Source organism: Nicotiana sylvestris, chromosome 11 (assembly GCF_000393655.2).
Source record: "Nicotiana sylvestris chromosome 11, ASM39365v2, whole genome shotgun sequence".
In the NCBI taxonomy this organism is placed as follows: domain Eukaryota; kingdom Viridiplantae; phylum Streptophyta; class Magnoliopsida; order Solanales; family Solanaceae; genus Nicotiana; species Nicotiana sylvestris.
In genome coordinates, this window is record NC_091067.1 from 36,105,923 (window position 1) to 36,123,739 (window position 17,817).

Consider the following 17,817-nt stretch of genomic DNA (forward strand, 5'->3'; position numbering starts at 1 on the left):
CTAAATTAGTGGACTACTAGTGCATTGTTTTAAAAAAAATGAAAATATTTTGCAAAATATTTTCTTTTAGTTTTACAAAAAGAATAATAATAATTTTTAATTCAGCATTGACCTAACGGTCAAAGGACATAAGTGAACCAAAAAGTGGATGGAGGGGTATTTTTAACCCAATAGATGGATGAAGGGTATTTTTAAACCTTTTCCAATAGTTTAGGGGTATTTTTAACCCTTTTCCGTGTTGGTTTATTTATTTAATCCTGCACTTAATTATTTGATTGCTTGATCACTAATTGAATACTATCTACGAATCTTGAATTGAGCTCGAAAGTGGGAATTCTAGATTGCATATAGGATTGAGTAGAGCAAGTTCTTGAATTCGGGCATTCGGGAATGGATTCACGATTAGGATAGACATATACCTAATTGCCTTGCTTGGTTGATGTACAGGAATTATAAATGCGTTCTTGTTGATTCTAACTTCATCTACATATAGGCGTTAGGTTAGTTTTAATAGGCAAGTAAGAACTCGACAGATTTTGATGAGCAATATTAACCCTGTCAACCAATAAACTACATAAATTAGTTAGTCAATTCAATTGAAGAATACAATAGGAATGTTAGATAGCCCATGACCCTATATCATTTTCATTACATTGATATCATAAAAATATGTTTTTCCCTTGTTCAGAGTTCACCATTTATTTTCCTTTATTTTGATTAGTTTAGAATCGAATATTTCTAGGTTTAATTCTTGTTTAGATAATTAGTATAGTCTAATTTAGTTAATAGTTAATCACAAGTACTCGTGGGTTCGACATCCGCTTTTAGTCACTTTTTTATTTGACGACTGCGTATACTTTCGTGTGCGTTTGACCACAACAATAGTATAAAGAATATTTACTCTATCATTGTTTTATTAGCAGTACACTACACTTTTAAGTTAACGCTTAGCTTGTTATAGTCATCTTTAAAAACTATATGTTATCAGCGCACAAAAGCTAAAAATCTACGAATTACACGTTGCTCTAGACTTTTGTGAATATGCCATTATACAAATGGTTTTTGATTAATATATGCGGGGCATAGTATGACCAGACCTTAGAAGAGGGAGTAAATATACTAAATTTAACCCACAATAAGAAATTGGCGACACTGATTGACCCCTTAGCCTTTGTGACAAGTGGTGCATATAAACAATTAATTGTTCATCCACCAACGGATGAAATACGCCTTGTGTAGATTTAATTTTGACAGCAACCTCCCGTCTCCGGATGAATCAAAGTCCCGCGTCATGTTTTAATACTCCCTCGGTTTAACTTTAGATGAGTTAGTTTAACTCAATACGGAGTTTAAGAAAAAAGAAGATTTTGAAAACTTATGGTCTTAAAAGTTTAAGGAGTAAAAGTTTTATGGAGCCATGACATTTGTGTCGTTATAAAAGCCTTTCATTAAGGGTAAAATGGATAAAATGAAGAGTTTAAAGTTGAACTATTTCCGATTGTAGAAATGTGTCATTCTTTTTTGAACGGATAAATAAGAAAAATGTGTCATCTATATTGAAACACATTACACTTTACTTTTTAGCATATCTCAAAAATAATGTCACACTTCCTTATTTAGAGATAATTTAACTTTTAAAATTCTAACTTTACCCTTAATAAAATGATTTATGACCACACAAATATCTATGGCTTATTTTAAACCACAAGGTTCAAAGGCCTTCCTTTCTTTCTTAAATACCGTTCCGAGCCAAATACCTCCACATAAATTGACACACTTAGAATAACATATGGTGGGATTGCTTAAATTTAAAAATATAAAAAGGAAAGAAAAAGGAAAAAGAGCTGATTAGTAGAAAGGTAAGTTTTCACAAGTACACCAATGGGACGAAAAATTGCAAACAGAAAACATGAAAATAACAAAAATGTACCATATATTGGACGTTACTAGGAGTAAATCAATAGAAGGTTATAAAGCAACTAACAACAGGGCATACGATAACATAAGCGAACTGAATCACATGATAAAATAACGATCTACTTAAGCATAAGCAGGAACCTGAGTGCAAGCAAATTCATGGGAACTCCTAGGCATGAAATACAGGCATACAGCATACTGAAAACAGAAGTCAGTTGTATTATCATTCTTTTCCCTTAACTTTTCAGGGGTTAATTTAACAGGATCTCCAAAACGGATTACGAAGCTGTAGACTGACGCTAGTAAGGATCTTGCACGTTTTAAATACCACTCCATTACTCGCTCCATCCTGTCGGTCCTTACAGCTAAAAACTGTTACATGCAATTTGCTGTGACATGCCAACAATCTCGTTTGTTGCTGTATCAACCATAGGCACACTATTTATGTTGTGGACGTTTCATTTTGAGGAGATGAGAAATACCAGCCACAACATGCAGTCGGCTACTTGGCATGCCCGTCTTTGCAAGTGCCCTCCCGTATTTGTCCAGTAGAACGAAGCAAGGAACATACTTTATGTCATAATGGAGAAGCTGAATTGCAAACAGAAAGAAGTCGATCAAGCTGGAAAGTTAATCATTTCCAACATGACGTATATGGATTACTCCAAAGGCAATACAAAAGAGCGAAAACTTAAATCATTTCCAACATGAAGTATATGGATTACTCCAAAGGCAATACAAACTGACTGCACCAATCAAACAGCAGAAAGAATTCACTTTGATTTAATTACTTCATCTCGACTTTCCCTCCTTTTCAAAAGGGTAGTTTAACTTAGCTATCACCACAGAGTGGCTTTCAATTACATAAATCAACTTAACAGTCGCCAGAGAGTAACCAATCTCAACACAATAGAAGGTGCAAAGGACTGTGCGATGCTTTTAAGATCCACTTAGAATGACTGCTATGAGTTGTTACAACGAAAAAAACTTCAAAAGACAGAAATCTAGCGAACTTAAAGCATAAAGCCTAAACTGTAAAAAGTCTTTCTGCCTATTACCTTGCCAATTGAAGGATGACCATTTAATTTCAATTCTTCGCTGACAATATTTTGCAGTTTTACGTAACACATTGAAAAGATATGTCCTCTTAAACAATTTATCAGATCAATGCAATGCCCAGATTGCACTAAATCCCGATCAATTGATTCATGAATGTAACTTAACATAGTTATGATATCTTTATACATGGTAAAAGAGTCCATACTCAGTACTGAGTGCATTCAACACATGTCTAGTTTTGAATTAACAACAATATACCAAGATTATCAGCAGTGGCAGAGCCAACTTATGTGAACGGGTGTCAATTGACACCCCTCATCAAAAAATTACACTATGTAGCTAGGTAAAATTAATTTTATGTATATACACTATATGTTAACTTCCCTTTTTTTCTTCCTGTGTTTACTTTTTTATATTTTGACACCCCTTAGTAATATTCCTGCCTCTAACACTGATATCAAGTATAAATAACCTTTCAATACAGAAAGAAGAAAAGGACCATATCAACAACCAGACAACAAAAGAATGAGGCCCCTCTCAATTCTTGGAGTATGCAAAATCTAATATACATCCGTCCAACAACAAAATATAAATAAACAGACTTGCAGAAGAATACAATGTATAGAGTATTAAGAGTACCTCAGGCAACCATTGGTCATTCTCTGCATCAGCCATAACAATGTTGAGCCAGTCAGAATTCCTGTTCTCAACCTCGTTAACGAAATTAACCAAAGAATTGCAGAGCCGGCACTTTGGGGAGTAAAATTCAATTACAGTACCCTCCTTTCCACTGGCCAAGGCAGACGCTAACGCACTCTGCTCGGCCTCCGCTTGGTCTGCAGGAGTCAATTTCTTCATCAACTTCAAGGTAGTGTTTTGGCCGACTCCACCATTCGACTGAAAATGGAATTCGGGTGATAAAGGTTGGGCTTTTGATACATTTTGGATTAAATTAAACACTCCAGAGCCAATAATCTTGAATGGTTTGAATAACCAGGGTGTTTCAAAGGTACAAGGCAGAGGGTTTTTAGGGTTTTGGTTATGGACATCCCATGGCCATTTTAAACAAAAGGGAGAGTACTTCGATGTAGAATCCATCTATTCCAAGAATTACACGTATTTACATCACAATAACAAGCTGACTTTCTTCAGCTACTCATTTGCAAGGCATTGTAGCAGGAACAAGCACCCACTCTGTGCTGCAACAACAGGACAAGCAACATGAACACACATAATCTGAAAATAATTAGGCAGGTTATAACTACTAACTTGACATAGTCGTTTGTTGTACCAAGATAATTTAAAGGAATTATGAAGTTTGACCTTCAAAATGATCTACTTAGTGGTCATTTTGCTGATGGTTTGGACTAAGTAATCATAGCATAAAATCCCACATAAGATAATACAGTGTTTGGTTGGCCATGTAAGAAAAAAATCATCACCGCATAACAAATCCTGCGTTTGGTTTGGCGGTATTAAATAATACATGCATTAAGTTATGCAAAAATCTATGTCTTATTTTATAAGTGATAGAACATGGAATATGAGTTCATGTATTAGTAAAGCGGTGATTGAACAATTTAAAGATAAAAATGCCCTTTTAAAATAAATAATTCATGTATAACAACCTCCTCGTTGTTAATCACCGCATAACAATTCTTTCATTATTAATCCCGCCCAAAGAATCCCTGCATCATAATCCCCATATAACGAGTATGTGAACCAACACTACTGAGACTATGCTTTTCTTGAGTCGAAGGTGTATCCGAAACAGTCTCTCTACCTTCACAAGTTGGGAGTAATGTATGCATACACACTACCCTCTTCAGACGATTTTGTTCTGTTGTTGTTGTATAATGAGTATATGAACCAGGCGACCCTTAATTCAATGTCTTTGCTACAAAGCTTAATCATTTGATAATATTTCTATCCTAATTCATTAAGTACACAGTTTATTTTACACTATTTCTATACTAATTTATACATATTATCGCCGAAGTCAAATACAGTTTGCTGTAAACGAAGAGGGTAGAAAACAAAGCATTAGAAAAAGGGAACTAAGATTTATTTTTTTTGACTTATGAGAAACATAGAGGGAAAGTGCAAGAACTTACATCTGTTATCGCCGGTTAGGATTTGACCGGAGGAGCTCGCCGCTGAGGGTGTGATTTGATATTCGATCTCGAAATTTGGGTCGGCATATGGGTCAGTTCTAGAGGAATTTGGGCCTGTAAGTGAAACCCATTGGGCTCCTTCTATGCAAAGCAAGGGATGTTTCCACACAAAGGTGGTCGAATTTATTATTTATTTTTCTAGTTAGTATACGCAAACCATACAATAATTATATACGATTATACACATGATATATATATATATATATATATATATATATATATTTTAAATTTAAGAGCTTGGGTGAGCGCTATTTAAATTAATTCTTCTCTATGAAATTAGGATCCAAATTCACAATTTTGAAATGATATATATATATATTTCAAACTTAATTACCTGGATTCTCTAAAGTTTGTTATTTTCCAAAGGTAACTGTATATTCTTTATACATTTATATACATTCCTTTAAGGGGCTCAATTAAGCACCTTTAATTAAGGGATTGACACCTTAAATTAAAAATTTTGATTACACCCTTTTTATTTCTCTTTTGCTATATTTTTCATTCCAGATTCGTCGGAGGAGATCGAATAAACAAAATAAAGATCGCCTGAGTAATTTTCTGCCCAGACTCAGAGTCCTCGGAGCATTTTTACGATCAGAATTGAAGGTTTTTAAACGTCTTACTCTATTTTTTGTCGATGCTAAAGAAGAAAATAAGTTCACTTGAGGTTTCTCATAATCGGAGCTTGAAATCATTGGCTCCGATTTGAGTTTGATGAAATTGGTTGAATTAGCCATTGAATTTGCTGATTCGGAACTCAAAGTTGAAAGTTTTGCTTGAAAGTGAAAGAATACAACTTCAAAATCGAATAGATTGGAGAGAAATTAGCTTTAAATCGAAAGCGATCAGCTTTCGCCAGCAACCCTTTTCTGCCTCTCTTCTTCACTCTTGTGGGAAAAAAATTCCTCTCGCCCTTGTAACGATTCGACCGATTGTTTGAACTTTAGCGTTGTCACGACCCAATCCTGGTTATGATGGCGCCCAACACACTGCTAGGCAAGCCCGACCATTCAACAACATTATCCCAAATTCTTATTCAGATTATAGATAAATATCACAGAGAATTTACTAAGTCATTTCATTCAAGTGTATAATTAATAATAAAATCTGCGAAAGTTAAATTAAAATACCACACAATAGCCCAATAGAATCCGGTGTCACGAATATGAGCCTCTAATACAAAATATCCTCCTATTACAAGTCTGTTTAGGAAAAATGCGAAATAAAAGATAGAGATAGAGATAGAGGGGAGAGATCAAGGCTGCGAATGCCATGCAACTACCTCAATACTCCCGGATACTGCTGTTCAGCTAAACAAATCCTCACTCAGCATGTGGTGTAACTGGATCTGCACGCAAGGTGCAGGGAGTAATGTGAGTACTCCGACCCAGTGAGTAATAAACATAAATAAAGGCTGAGAATAAGAAATCATGGAAAAATACAAAGTAAACTATAACTGGCAGTTTAGAACAACAAATAGTGAAGCAACAATTCAATTAAATCAGAGTACCAAATACTGAGACAGGTATAACCGATAAAAACAAATGTGTGAGTGCAATGCAATGCATATGATGGTACACTCTAGTACCCATTGCGGCGTGCAGCCCGAGCCATTCATTTATTTATCGTCGACGGCGCTCACTAGGGGTGTGTGCAGACTCCGGAGGGGCTCCTATAGCCCAAGCGCAATATCAAGCCATCTCGTGGCATCAAATCTAGGCCCTCGGCCTCATATCAATCTCAGTATAATCGCCCAGGCTCTCGGCCTCAATATCAATGTAATCAACCAGGCTCTCGGCCTCAATATCAATGTAATCAACTAGGCTCTCGGCCTCAATATTAATATAACACTGCTGCGGCGCGCAGCCCGATCCATGCTCAGTCCAGAAATCATCATAAGCCCCTTGGGCATTTGTAAAACAGTAGTTCTCAGCCCGAAATATCATTTAAGTTTTCAAATCTTAAAAAGATGGCTGAGTTTGCAAAACAGTATTTAAAACCTTGGACTGAGGTCAAATGATATGCAAAATATGCGAAAGCAGTGATATCAATCCCTGAAGGATTCAAATAATTGGCAAGAAGCCCAAATGTAACAATTAAATCCAAGTAAGGATGATTCTCAATTTAGTTCAAGTAGAAAACACGGTAAAAACATCTCTCGGGACGGAGCAAGTCACAATCCCCAAGGGTGCTCTACCCCACACTCGTTATCCGGCATGCAAGTCACCTCAATATAGCATTGCGATGTGAAATTCCAGGGTTTCAAACCCTCAGGACATCATTTACATCAATTACTCACCTCAAACTGGTTATTTCTTTAATTCGCGACGCCTTTGCCCCTCGAATTGGCCTCCACGTGCATCGAATCTGCCCAAAATCACAACGAATATGTCACAAAATGCTAAGGAGACAATACCCAATCGAAAGCAATCGAAAAATACCAAAATTCACGAATTTGGCAAAATCCGAGCCTCGGGCCCACGTCTCGAAAAATCAGAAAATTAACATCACCGGATTCCTTGTCTCTCCACGAGTCTATACATACCAAGAACTCCCAAATCCGAGTTCAAATGACCTATCAAATCCTAATTGTTTGGTTTCAAAATTCAAGCCCTAGTTCTTGATTTGTAGGCTTATATTTCATGAATCTCTAGATGAAATTCACAATAAAAACGAGTTCTAAGTCCAAGAAACTTACCACAAGTCGTTCCCCCTTGAATCCCTCTTTAATCTCCACCAAGAAGCTCTCAAAATGATCAACCATGGAGGAAAAATGACCCAAAATCGCGGATGAAGTGTTTTATAAACTCACTGCCCAGAATTTTTCGGAAGTACTGTTCACGCGTGTCCTGTACACGTTACTGTACACGGGGTACTGTACACGGGGTACTATTTCTGCAATTTTCTCCAATTTTACTAAGTCCGAAATCACTCCGAGATACCTCCGAAACACTCCCGAGCCCTCGGGGCTCCTAACCAAACACATACACTAACTCAACAACATCCTACAAACTTAACCGTATGATCAAATCGCCAAAATAATGTCATATACCACGAATTAAGCTTTAAAATCCAAGAATTCTTTCAAATTTCATAAAACATCAAATTTTCCATTTTGAGTCCGAAACACGTCAAACGATGCCCGTTTTCAACCAAACTTTACAGAAAGTACTTAAACCATATATAAGACCTGTACCGGGCACCGAAACCAAAATACGGGCCCGATACCATCACTTTCTAATCAAATTTCATTTCCATTTTTCTTAAATATTTTCAGAAAGCAATTTTACTCAAAAATTTATTTCTCGGGCCTGGGACCTCAGAATTCGATGATTCTTGTTCCTATGAGTCACAAATAATAATACGAACATAGAACTTCAGTCAAAACTAAATTTGGAGCTCATTTGCTCAGTTCAATACCCATTTCGCTCGTTAAGCAATTAACTCATGTTTCGTGTCAAAAATCCAATCGCGACTTGATGAAATTAGAACAAAGTTTTCAGATCACTCCTATAATTTATTATTTAAATTCTAGAAATTTCGAAATAAAATTTCGATCTCTAGAACTAAAAATGAACCTTTGGATCATTACATGCTTATGCTCAAATGGCAAAAATCTTTCAAAAACTCTTCCAAAACTTATCCGAGCCTCATGGGACCCCGAAAAAACATGCCAACATAATTCATAATATTATTCAAACCTCTTCCAATCATCAAAACACCTCAAACAATATCAAATTACCCAAAACTCATCGAATTCAAGCCTAATTTTCTAAAAACTTCCGAAATACACTTTTGATCAAAAACCCGACCAAACCACGTCCGAATGACCTGAAATTTTGCACACATATCCCAATTCACCTAACGAAGCTACAGCAACTCTCGAAATTCCATTCCAACTCTCGGATCAAAATCTTACCTATCAACTGGAATTCGCCAAAATACTAACTTCGCCACTTCAAGCCTAATTCTACACCGGACCTCCAGAATTACTTCCGATCACACTCTTAAGTCACAAATCATCCCCCAAAGCTAACCGAATCATCAGGATTCAAATTCGAGCCCTATAACACATAAATCAACGTCCGGTTGACTTTTCCAAAATAAACCTTCCTTAAAGAGACTAAGTGTCTCATTTCCTGCTAAAACCAATCCAAATCAACTCGTTCACACCCAACACTGATAATGAAGCATAAAGAAATAGGAAATGGAGAAAACAAGGCGGTAACTCACGAGACGACGGGTCGGGTCGTCACAAGCACGTTGTTCAGTAGTTTGAGTCAATGAGCAACTTCACTTCAAGTATTATGACTTGTACGCATGGTCGGAATTCAATTCCGGGAAGTTAGGGGTTTATTTGGAAAGAGAATTCTCAATTCGGAAGCTTTAAGTTGAAAGAATTGACTAAGATTGAATTTTTGAGTAAACGACCTCAAAATCGGGATTCGAAGGTTCCAGCAGGCTTGTATGATGATTTAGGACTTGGACGTATATCCAAATCGAGTTTTGGAAGACCTGGGAACCTTTCGGCACATATTGTGGAAATTAGCATTTTTGGAAGAATTTTATAAAGTTTGGGTTGAAGTGCATTTCTGTGTTATCGATGTCGTTTGGTATTCTGAGTCTGGGAATAGCTTTGTATGGTGATTCTGGTGTTGGGAGCATGATCAGAAGTGAATTCGGAGGTCCGTGGGTCATTTTGGAGTCATTTGGCTAAAGATAGAAATTTGAAGGTTTTGAGGAGTTGGACCGGAAGTGGAATTTTTTATATCGGGGTCGGAATCTAATTCCTGAGGTTGGAGTAGGTCCGTAATGTCAAATATGACTTGTGTGCAAAATTTGGGGTCAATCGGACGAGATCGAATGAAGAAGTTTGAATTTCTAAAGTTCACAAGTTTGAATTGGGGTATGATCCATGATTTTAGCATTGTTTGATGTGATTTGAGGCCTCGAGTAGGTCCGTGTGATGTTATGGGACTAGTTTGTGTGATTGAACGGGGTCATGGGGGCCGCAGGTGTGTTTTGGTATGGTTTCGGATCATTTCGGGCTGTGTTATTGCTGCAGATTTCTGTTTCTGGTTTCCTTCTTCGCGATCGCGAAGGTAGATCTGCGATTGTGAAGAGGAAGGTGGGAGGCTGCTGGATTTGGCCTTTGCGAATGCGGAGTGGAGGTCGCAAACGTGAAAAGGTGAGCTGAGTTGTCTGCGCGAACGCGAATGGGCGATTGCGAATGCGTATAAGGAAAGAGGGAAGCTGGGCTTGAGGTCATTGTCCTATGCAAACGCGAGGCCTGGTACGCGAACACGTAGGGTCTAGGAAGCAGACCTTCGCGAACACAAGCACCGGGCCGCTAACGCGATGAAGAAATTTGGTGCTGAAGCAGGTTGTGCTTCACGAATGCGAGGGCATTTTCACGTTCGCGAAGAAGGGCGGACCTGGGCTGGGTAAAATGTTTAAAAATGGGGTTTGAGTTCATTTCACCCATTTTTTACTCGGCTTGGGCGATTTTTGGAGCTTTTGAAGAGGGGGTTTCGTCATATATCATGAGGTAAGTAATTTCTTCTAGTTATGGGTTAAATATATGGTTTATATATGGATTTAAGCATGAGAAATTAGTGAAAATTTGGAGTTTAGAAATTGATACTTTTGAATTTTGACCACGATTTTGGGCATAGAATTGAGAATAAATTATATATTTGAGTTCGTGAGGTCATGGGTAAACTTTATCTTCGAAAAAGTTCGAAATTCGTGCACGTGGGCCCGAGAGCGATTTTGTCAACTTTTCGATCCGGGTTAGGAGTTGTTATAAATTAGATTATTATGAATAATTGAACATATATTAATGGGTTTACATAATTGTTGTCTAGCTTTGGAGCATTGTGCATTGATTTGAGTCTTCAGAAGGGCATGAAGTGCCGGTTATGGAACTTCGGAGCAAGGTAAGTCTCCTTTCTAACCTTGTAAGAGAAAATTAACCCCATACGTGGACTAAATTATCATGTGCTTCTAATTGTGGGGGCTACGTACGCACGAGGTGAAGAGAGTCCGTACGTAGCTACTAATTATGCCTATGTCCGGATAGTTTTAGGCGCACATCATGCCTTATTGATATTATTGTTGATTTATGTTCATTGTTTGCCTTTAGAAGGAGCGAGAATGAGAATGCTTATTAAATACTTTTGAAAGGAGTCGAAATTGTTCTAAAGATGGAGATTTTAAAAGTCTTAATTGAAATCTCATATTTTGAAAAGAATGGAAGAATGATTTAATAACTTGAGAAAATCTATATTTTTATCGTGTCGCATGTATGATTCGCTAGTGGAGGGTAATTCTTTAAACTATATTTTTCCGCATCGCATGGATGGTTCGCGAGCGGGGTAATATTTCATATTTATGTTTTACCGCATCACATAGATGATTCGCGAGTGGGGTAATACTTTATATTTATGTTTGACCGCGTTTCATGAATGATTCGCGAGCGAGGTAATAGATGCATCTATGGTTTGCGCTATTCGACTCTCAGCAGTGCACAATTTACATTTATGTTGGATCGAGCCGAACATCCTCGGTGGTATATATGTATTATAATAGTACTAGAAGTCCTTTTATTTAACTGGTGTAAATTTACTATTTGGCGAATATTGGTTTAAAAGAAGGAAGTGGTTTAAGCTTTTAGATATGGTGAAGACTCGCTCAATTATTTCTTGTTCTGAATGTTATTGTTATATATCATGCTTAGTTAGAATTTTTTATATTACCATATTGTTGGCCCTTAGTAAGTGTCGAAGTCGACCCCTTGTCACTACTTCTTCGCGGTTAGACGGGATACTTACTGGGTACACGTTATTTTTGTACTCATACTACACTTGCTGTGCATTTTTGTTGCACAGGTACATGTATCTCTAGTGGTCTAGTGGGCGTTGCAGCATGGTTGATATGGAGACTTAGGTGAGCTGCACTTCTCAAGATGACCCGGCGCCGGCAAAGTCTCTTTCAGATTACTGTATTTACTTTCTATCCAATTTGTATTCCGGACGGTTGTTGTATTACATTGTTTCCTAGAAATAGCTCATGCACTTGTGACACCAGGTTCTGGGATGATTATGGTATTATTCAATATTAAGTTTGTTAAAGACTTCATGTTTATTTCTGTGAATTTCATTAATTATTGTTTAATGTATAAAGAAAACGATTTCAATAAATACTAAAATGGGAATTTAAATAACTTCTTCGTGTTGGCTTGCCTGATAGTGTGTCCGGCGCCTTCACGATCCTCAATGGATTTTGGGTCGTGACAATATGGTATCAGAGCACTAGGTTTCCTTAGGTCTCACGAGTCATGAGCAAGTCTAGTAGAGTCTTGCGGATCGGTACAGAGACGTTTGTACTTATCTTCGAGAGGCTACAGGGCTGTTAGGAGCACTCCCCTTCTTGATTCCTCATCGTGCGGTTTGATTCCTTTGAGTCTTATGCCCTTATTTCCTTCCTACTCAATCTTATACGACGCAAAGCGCTTGTTATAAATTGAGAATTGAAGAATTGTAATGGTACTACAAATGCAGTGCGGGATATTCTCCCGACATAGTTGATTGGGCTATTGTCGTGGCCTTGAAGAAGGATATTTTGTCATTTCAACTTGGTAGCTGCATTTCTTAGAGCTTTGAGGCTATGCGTAGATTGCTATAATTGCTCATGATTGGTTATCGCACGATATTGACGTGGTGATAGGATTCTTGCCTATGTGCTAGGGCGGTGAACGACTTGAAAGGAGGTATACTCAGTGCGTGATTCAGAGATTCGGTAGTTTATTCTCGGCAGAGGAAGGGCAATCGGACTATGAATATTCGGGTTTGGGTTGATAGTGACGAGATTTTGGGTTTTTCAAGTGTGACAGAATTTTCGTCTGTGACATGGTATCATCGTCATCGATTGGATATGTTAAGTTCACCGGTGTTATGATCCTCTACGATTCTCCTATGGGGCAGGATATTGTGAAATGATATTGGAGAAGCGACTGCCAGAGATCGCAGTGTGCGGTGGTTCAGGATTGAATCGATGTTTCTGATGTCGACGGCTCGAGAAAAGATGATCTTCGAAAGGGTTTAAAGTTAGTAGCAATCTATTGGCTCAAATGCTACTGAGATAGATCTTGATCTAAGGCATCAGTTGAGCAGTAAAGTGTAAGGAAGAACATGTGGGAGGTGTCATGCGGTGGTTAAACTTCTAGAAGGCCAGGTGTCAGAAGCGAAAGTCGAGTAGTTTCTTAAAAAAGTGAGTTTGCCCAAAATAGGAGAGTGGCAGAGTAGCACATGGGTTCAGTGGCAGGATAACTACACATCTTGAGGAAAAGTTTAAAGTGATTTGGGAATTTTAGTGGATGGTGATTGGGTCCACGAGTTTAATTTGAATTACTGGCTATTATACGACGGGAGATTTGGATGAAACGAAAATGAGTTGCTTGATATGAGGAAGGATGCCACATAACTTTGAATTGAAAGATATTATCGCACATTTAGTTGATGTCCATAAGAAGTGAACAGACTAGAATAATTAGTGAATGAGCACGGGCTCAGGATGGGTTATTGATGTCGTAGTGATTGTACCCGTGCATCGACATTGGAAGATGTCGGTGTGTAATTTTCATAGGTGGGTTACCTCATGTGAGCAGGTTAGCGGTCTCGTGGTTGGCGAAGCTTCTACGAATGATTTTGGGACTCTCCCACTTAGCTTGAAGCTACTATTACACAACTCTGGAACTCGGTCGGGTGCTTCGTCGAGAGGGTGTTCATGTGCTAGAAGATTCTTAGAGTTGACTATATTTGGGACCAAGCCAGAGTGGGTGACTCTTAGACAACGGTCCTAGTAGATTCACAAGTCAAAATGTGGTGTCTAAGGATTTCAATTCCATAGGTATGGTTAAGAATCAGGCTTTTACAGCGGATTATAAGAAGAGGCTTGGAATGTTCTATAATATCTTCGGCTTGTAGTGTAACATTTGGGGGAATGAGAGAAAATGACTTCAGATTTGTAAAGGAATTATTAGAATGGATGTACTAGTTGAGATGCGAATATGCGCACAAGGAAGGGATGAGGTGGTTCGTGGGATTCGAGACAGCATGGTCTCGTATTACAAGGCCACTTGGGATGAGTGCGGGTTGAGTGCGTTATGTGTTGAATGGAGTTATTATTATTTCTAAGGAAAATGAGGATAAATTGGAAGAGGTTGGGATTGATTATCCATAGTGGAATTGTCATATTGGTGGTAGTGATCAGTCCCTTTAGCGTGATTAAGTTATGCATGTGATCTGTGACGGTACGTGTAAGGCTTGATGGCCGCCATGATTGATTTTATTTGAAAGTATTCAAGTATTAAAGCCTGTTATGGGTAGGCGGATCCCGGAAGGATTATGGCGGTTTAGACCACTACTTGAAGACTTGCATGTTCTACAGTTATGAGGATTCACTCGCGTGTTGCTATGGTTCTCCTGAAATGAGTAAGTGGAAGTTTCTATATGATGAAATATTAATCTATTAGTGGTTTAGGAGTTATGATGAAAATCTTGTACTATCACATATTGGCATGTTAGGTGCAGTGAGTGGTATGAAATTTGAAAGTGAGAATCAAGGTTGTGGTTCGGTGTTGACAAGGATGTCACGATCTCGGATGAGCAGGAATGGAGTTTGGATGTTTAAAGTATGTTGGTATTGTCTTCAGCATCACCTGAGATCAGTACCTTGTGCAAGGGCTTCATGTATTAATTTGCGGATTCTTGATTTTCTTTATAGCATTGTATGGCCGGTGGTATGGATGTGTAGACTTGTTATCTGGTGCGGAAGGTCGTGGGAGCATGCCCCATGGGGAGATTGTATAAGTTTGGCATGTAGTAACTTGATTGGTTGAAGAATTAAACCAAGTATGAAGATTGTGGTGATATCGTTAATTTGAGAATTTATGCCTGGAGGACACTCATTTTATTGGGTTGTGGACTGTGGGGGTCTGCTCCAGTCATGACGAATGTTCTTGTGAGTTATGGGAAAAATGGGTTATTATGAATCCTTGGAAGGTTATTAGCCTAGCACGGTGCGATCAGAATCGACTGGAGTTCTGTGGATGGATTTAAATAGAATGTGGGCTCTATATCAAGCTAGATGCATTCATTTCAGCAATGCACTCCTTATGGAGGAGTATTCAGACATTGGGTGTTATTCTGTTGTCAATTATTTCATATGATGCTATATTGCGTCATGTGAGATATGAAACGGCTTGAAAAAATTCTTATGTGTTGAGGTTCCACATAGCGATGGTGCTATGTGAGCAGGATGGCTTTTGAGATTCAAATCATATATCACACCTCAGTTGTGCTTGAGTTTCGTAGCTTATGGCGCTATCTGTCTCCCCAGGGATGGTATTATGCACTTAGCGTGCTTGTGGCCGATATTCGGTATTTTATAGTAATGAGCGATTTAGCTTGGTTTGTATATTCTTATGTGAACTTTAAGTGTGGATCGGGTGGCATTCCTCCACGGGTATGTTGTTGGGATCGGGTTGCACGCCGCAACAGTGTGACGTTGAGTACAGTTCCCTATATCTGTTTTTATGTGTTTTGTTTCCCATTTTTTGAGGAAAGTTCATATTAGTTGTGTGAGCTGAGTAGTCTCTTCTAGAGTTCGTTTTCCTTATATATCGCGTTCGAGCTTGTAGCCTATTGGCACGAGGTGGCATCATATGGGACTTTTGGTCATGTCCGGGGTAGCTTATTGTCGAGCAGTTCGTACTGGGTAAGACGGGATTATTGGATGTAGGATCAGTACAGTCGGATTATATGAAGTATATTAAAGATCAAAGATCATTGGTTAGTTTAGTATGAGGTAACAGTTCTTGTCAGGAGTATACACTCAATGATTTGTTGACTCAGCCGTTGTTTATAAATTTCTACACATATCTTCCATCGTGGCGGTATTGCGAGAGTTGGAACAAGACTTATAAATATCATGAGGTGCATTATGAGTATCAGATTCAGGGAATGTCGGTTATTATGATCAGAGAATTCTATTATGGTCCTGTGAATGATGTGGTGCATGGTGTGAATTCAGCAATGGTATGCAGTCATGTTCTGGTACATCGTGTGGTTATTGATACGGTGTTCGTATGTTGGAAGTAGGACTAGCAGAGAATTACGGATGTTGGAACTAGGTTCTAAGGCTTATTTGCCTAAAGGAAAGAGGATATCTTAAGATTTGATTGAGCTAAGGTACTCAACTGAGTTGTGGTAGCATGGGTAGGTGCCCGAGGTATTAAGCAGTGATTTCGGATAGCTCCAGCGTAGTTATTAGCACATTCGAGGACGAACATATGTTTAAGTGGGAGAGAATGTAACAACCCGACCGGTCGTATTGAGCTTTAGCGCGTCGTTCAGCAGTTTGAGCACATGAGAAGCTTCACTCCAAGTATTATGATTTGTACGCATGGTCGGAATTGAATTCCGGGAAGTTCGGGGTTTATTTGGAAAGAGAATTCTCAATTCGGAAGCTTTAAGTTGAAAGAATTGACTAAGATTGGATTTTTGAGTAAACGACATCGGAATCAGGATTCGAAGGTTCCAACAGGTTCATATGATAGTTTCGAACTTGGGCGTATGTCTGGATCTGATTTTGGAAGATCCGGGAACGTTTTAGCACCTATTGTGGAGGTTAGCATTTTTTAATGAATTTCATAAGTTTGGGTTTAAGTGCATTTCTATGTTATCAATGTCCGTTTGGGATTCCGAGTTTGGGAATAGCTCCGTATGGTGATTCTGGTATTGGGAGCGTGATTGGAAGTGAATTCGGAGGTCCGTGGGTCATTTTGGAATCATTTAGCTGAAGATAAAATTTTGAAGGTTTTGAGGAGTTGGATCGGAAGAGAACTTTTTCATATCAGGGTCGGAATCCGATTTTGGAAGTTAGAGTAGGTCCGTAATGTCAAATACGATTTGTGTGCAAAACTTGGGGTCAATCGGACGAGATTTGATAGGTTTCGGCATCGAATGAAGAAGCTTGAATTTCTAAAGTTCATCAAGTTTGAATTAGGGTATGATCCGTGATTTTAGCATTGTTTGATGTGATTTGAGGCCTCGAGCAGGTCCGTGTGATGTTATGGGACTGGTTTGTGTGATTGGACAGGGTCTCGGGTGTGTTTTAGGGTGGTATCAGATCATTTCGGGCTGTGTTATTGCGGTAGATTTCTATTTCTGGTTTCCTTCTTCGCGATAGCGAAGGGAACTCCATGATCGCGGAGAGGAAGGTGGGAGGCTGCTAGATTTGGCCTTCACGAACGCGGAGTGGAGGTCGCAAACGCGAAGGGGTGGGCTGAGTTGTCTATGCAAACACGAATGGGCGATCGCGAACGCGTAGAAAGAAAGAGGGAAACTGGGCTTGAGGTCGTTGGCCTATGCGAATGCGAGACTTGGTACGCAAACACGTAGGGTCTGGGAAGCTGACCTTCGCGAATGTGATCCTCGGGCCGCGAACGCGATTAAGAAATTTGGGGCTGAAGCAGGTTGTGCTTCGCGAACGCAAGGGCATTTCCGCATTCGCGAAGAAGGACGGACCTGGGTTGGGCAGAATGTTTAAAAACGGGTTTGAGTTCATTTCACCCTTTTTTCACTCGGCTTAGGCGATTTTTGGA

At 38.8% G+C, this 17,817-nt stretch overlaps 1 protein-coding gene across 2 annotated transcripts; it reads right to left on the reverse strand.

Moving 5' to 3' along the window:
• Positions 1-1,910: 1,910 nt before the first annotated feature.
• On the reverse strand, positions 1,911-5,235 carry LOC104240684 (uncharacterized). Of its 2 annotated transcripts, none has more exons than XM_009795556.2 (3): positions 5,091-5,235; positions 3,616-4,175; positions 1,911-2,508 (listed from the first exon to the last, which is right to left on the reverse strand). In XM_009795556.2, the coding sequence occupies exons 2-3, from the start codon at positions 4,072-4,074 to the stop codon at positions 2,356-2,358; spliced, it is 612 nt and encodes a 203-aa protein (XP_009793858.1). In that variant the 5' UTR covers positions 4,075-4,175; positions 5,091-5,235; the 3' UTR covers positions 1,911-2,355. The 2 variants fall into 2 exon arrangements, with proteins under 2 accessions (XP_009793858.1, XP_070019135.1); XM_070163034.1 differs by having other exon boundaries at positions 3,616-4,170; positions 5,091-5,176.
• Between the last annotated feature and the right edge of the window lie 12,582 nt (positions 5,236-17,817).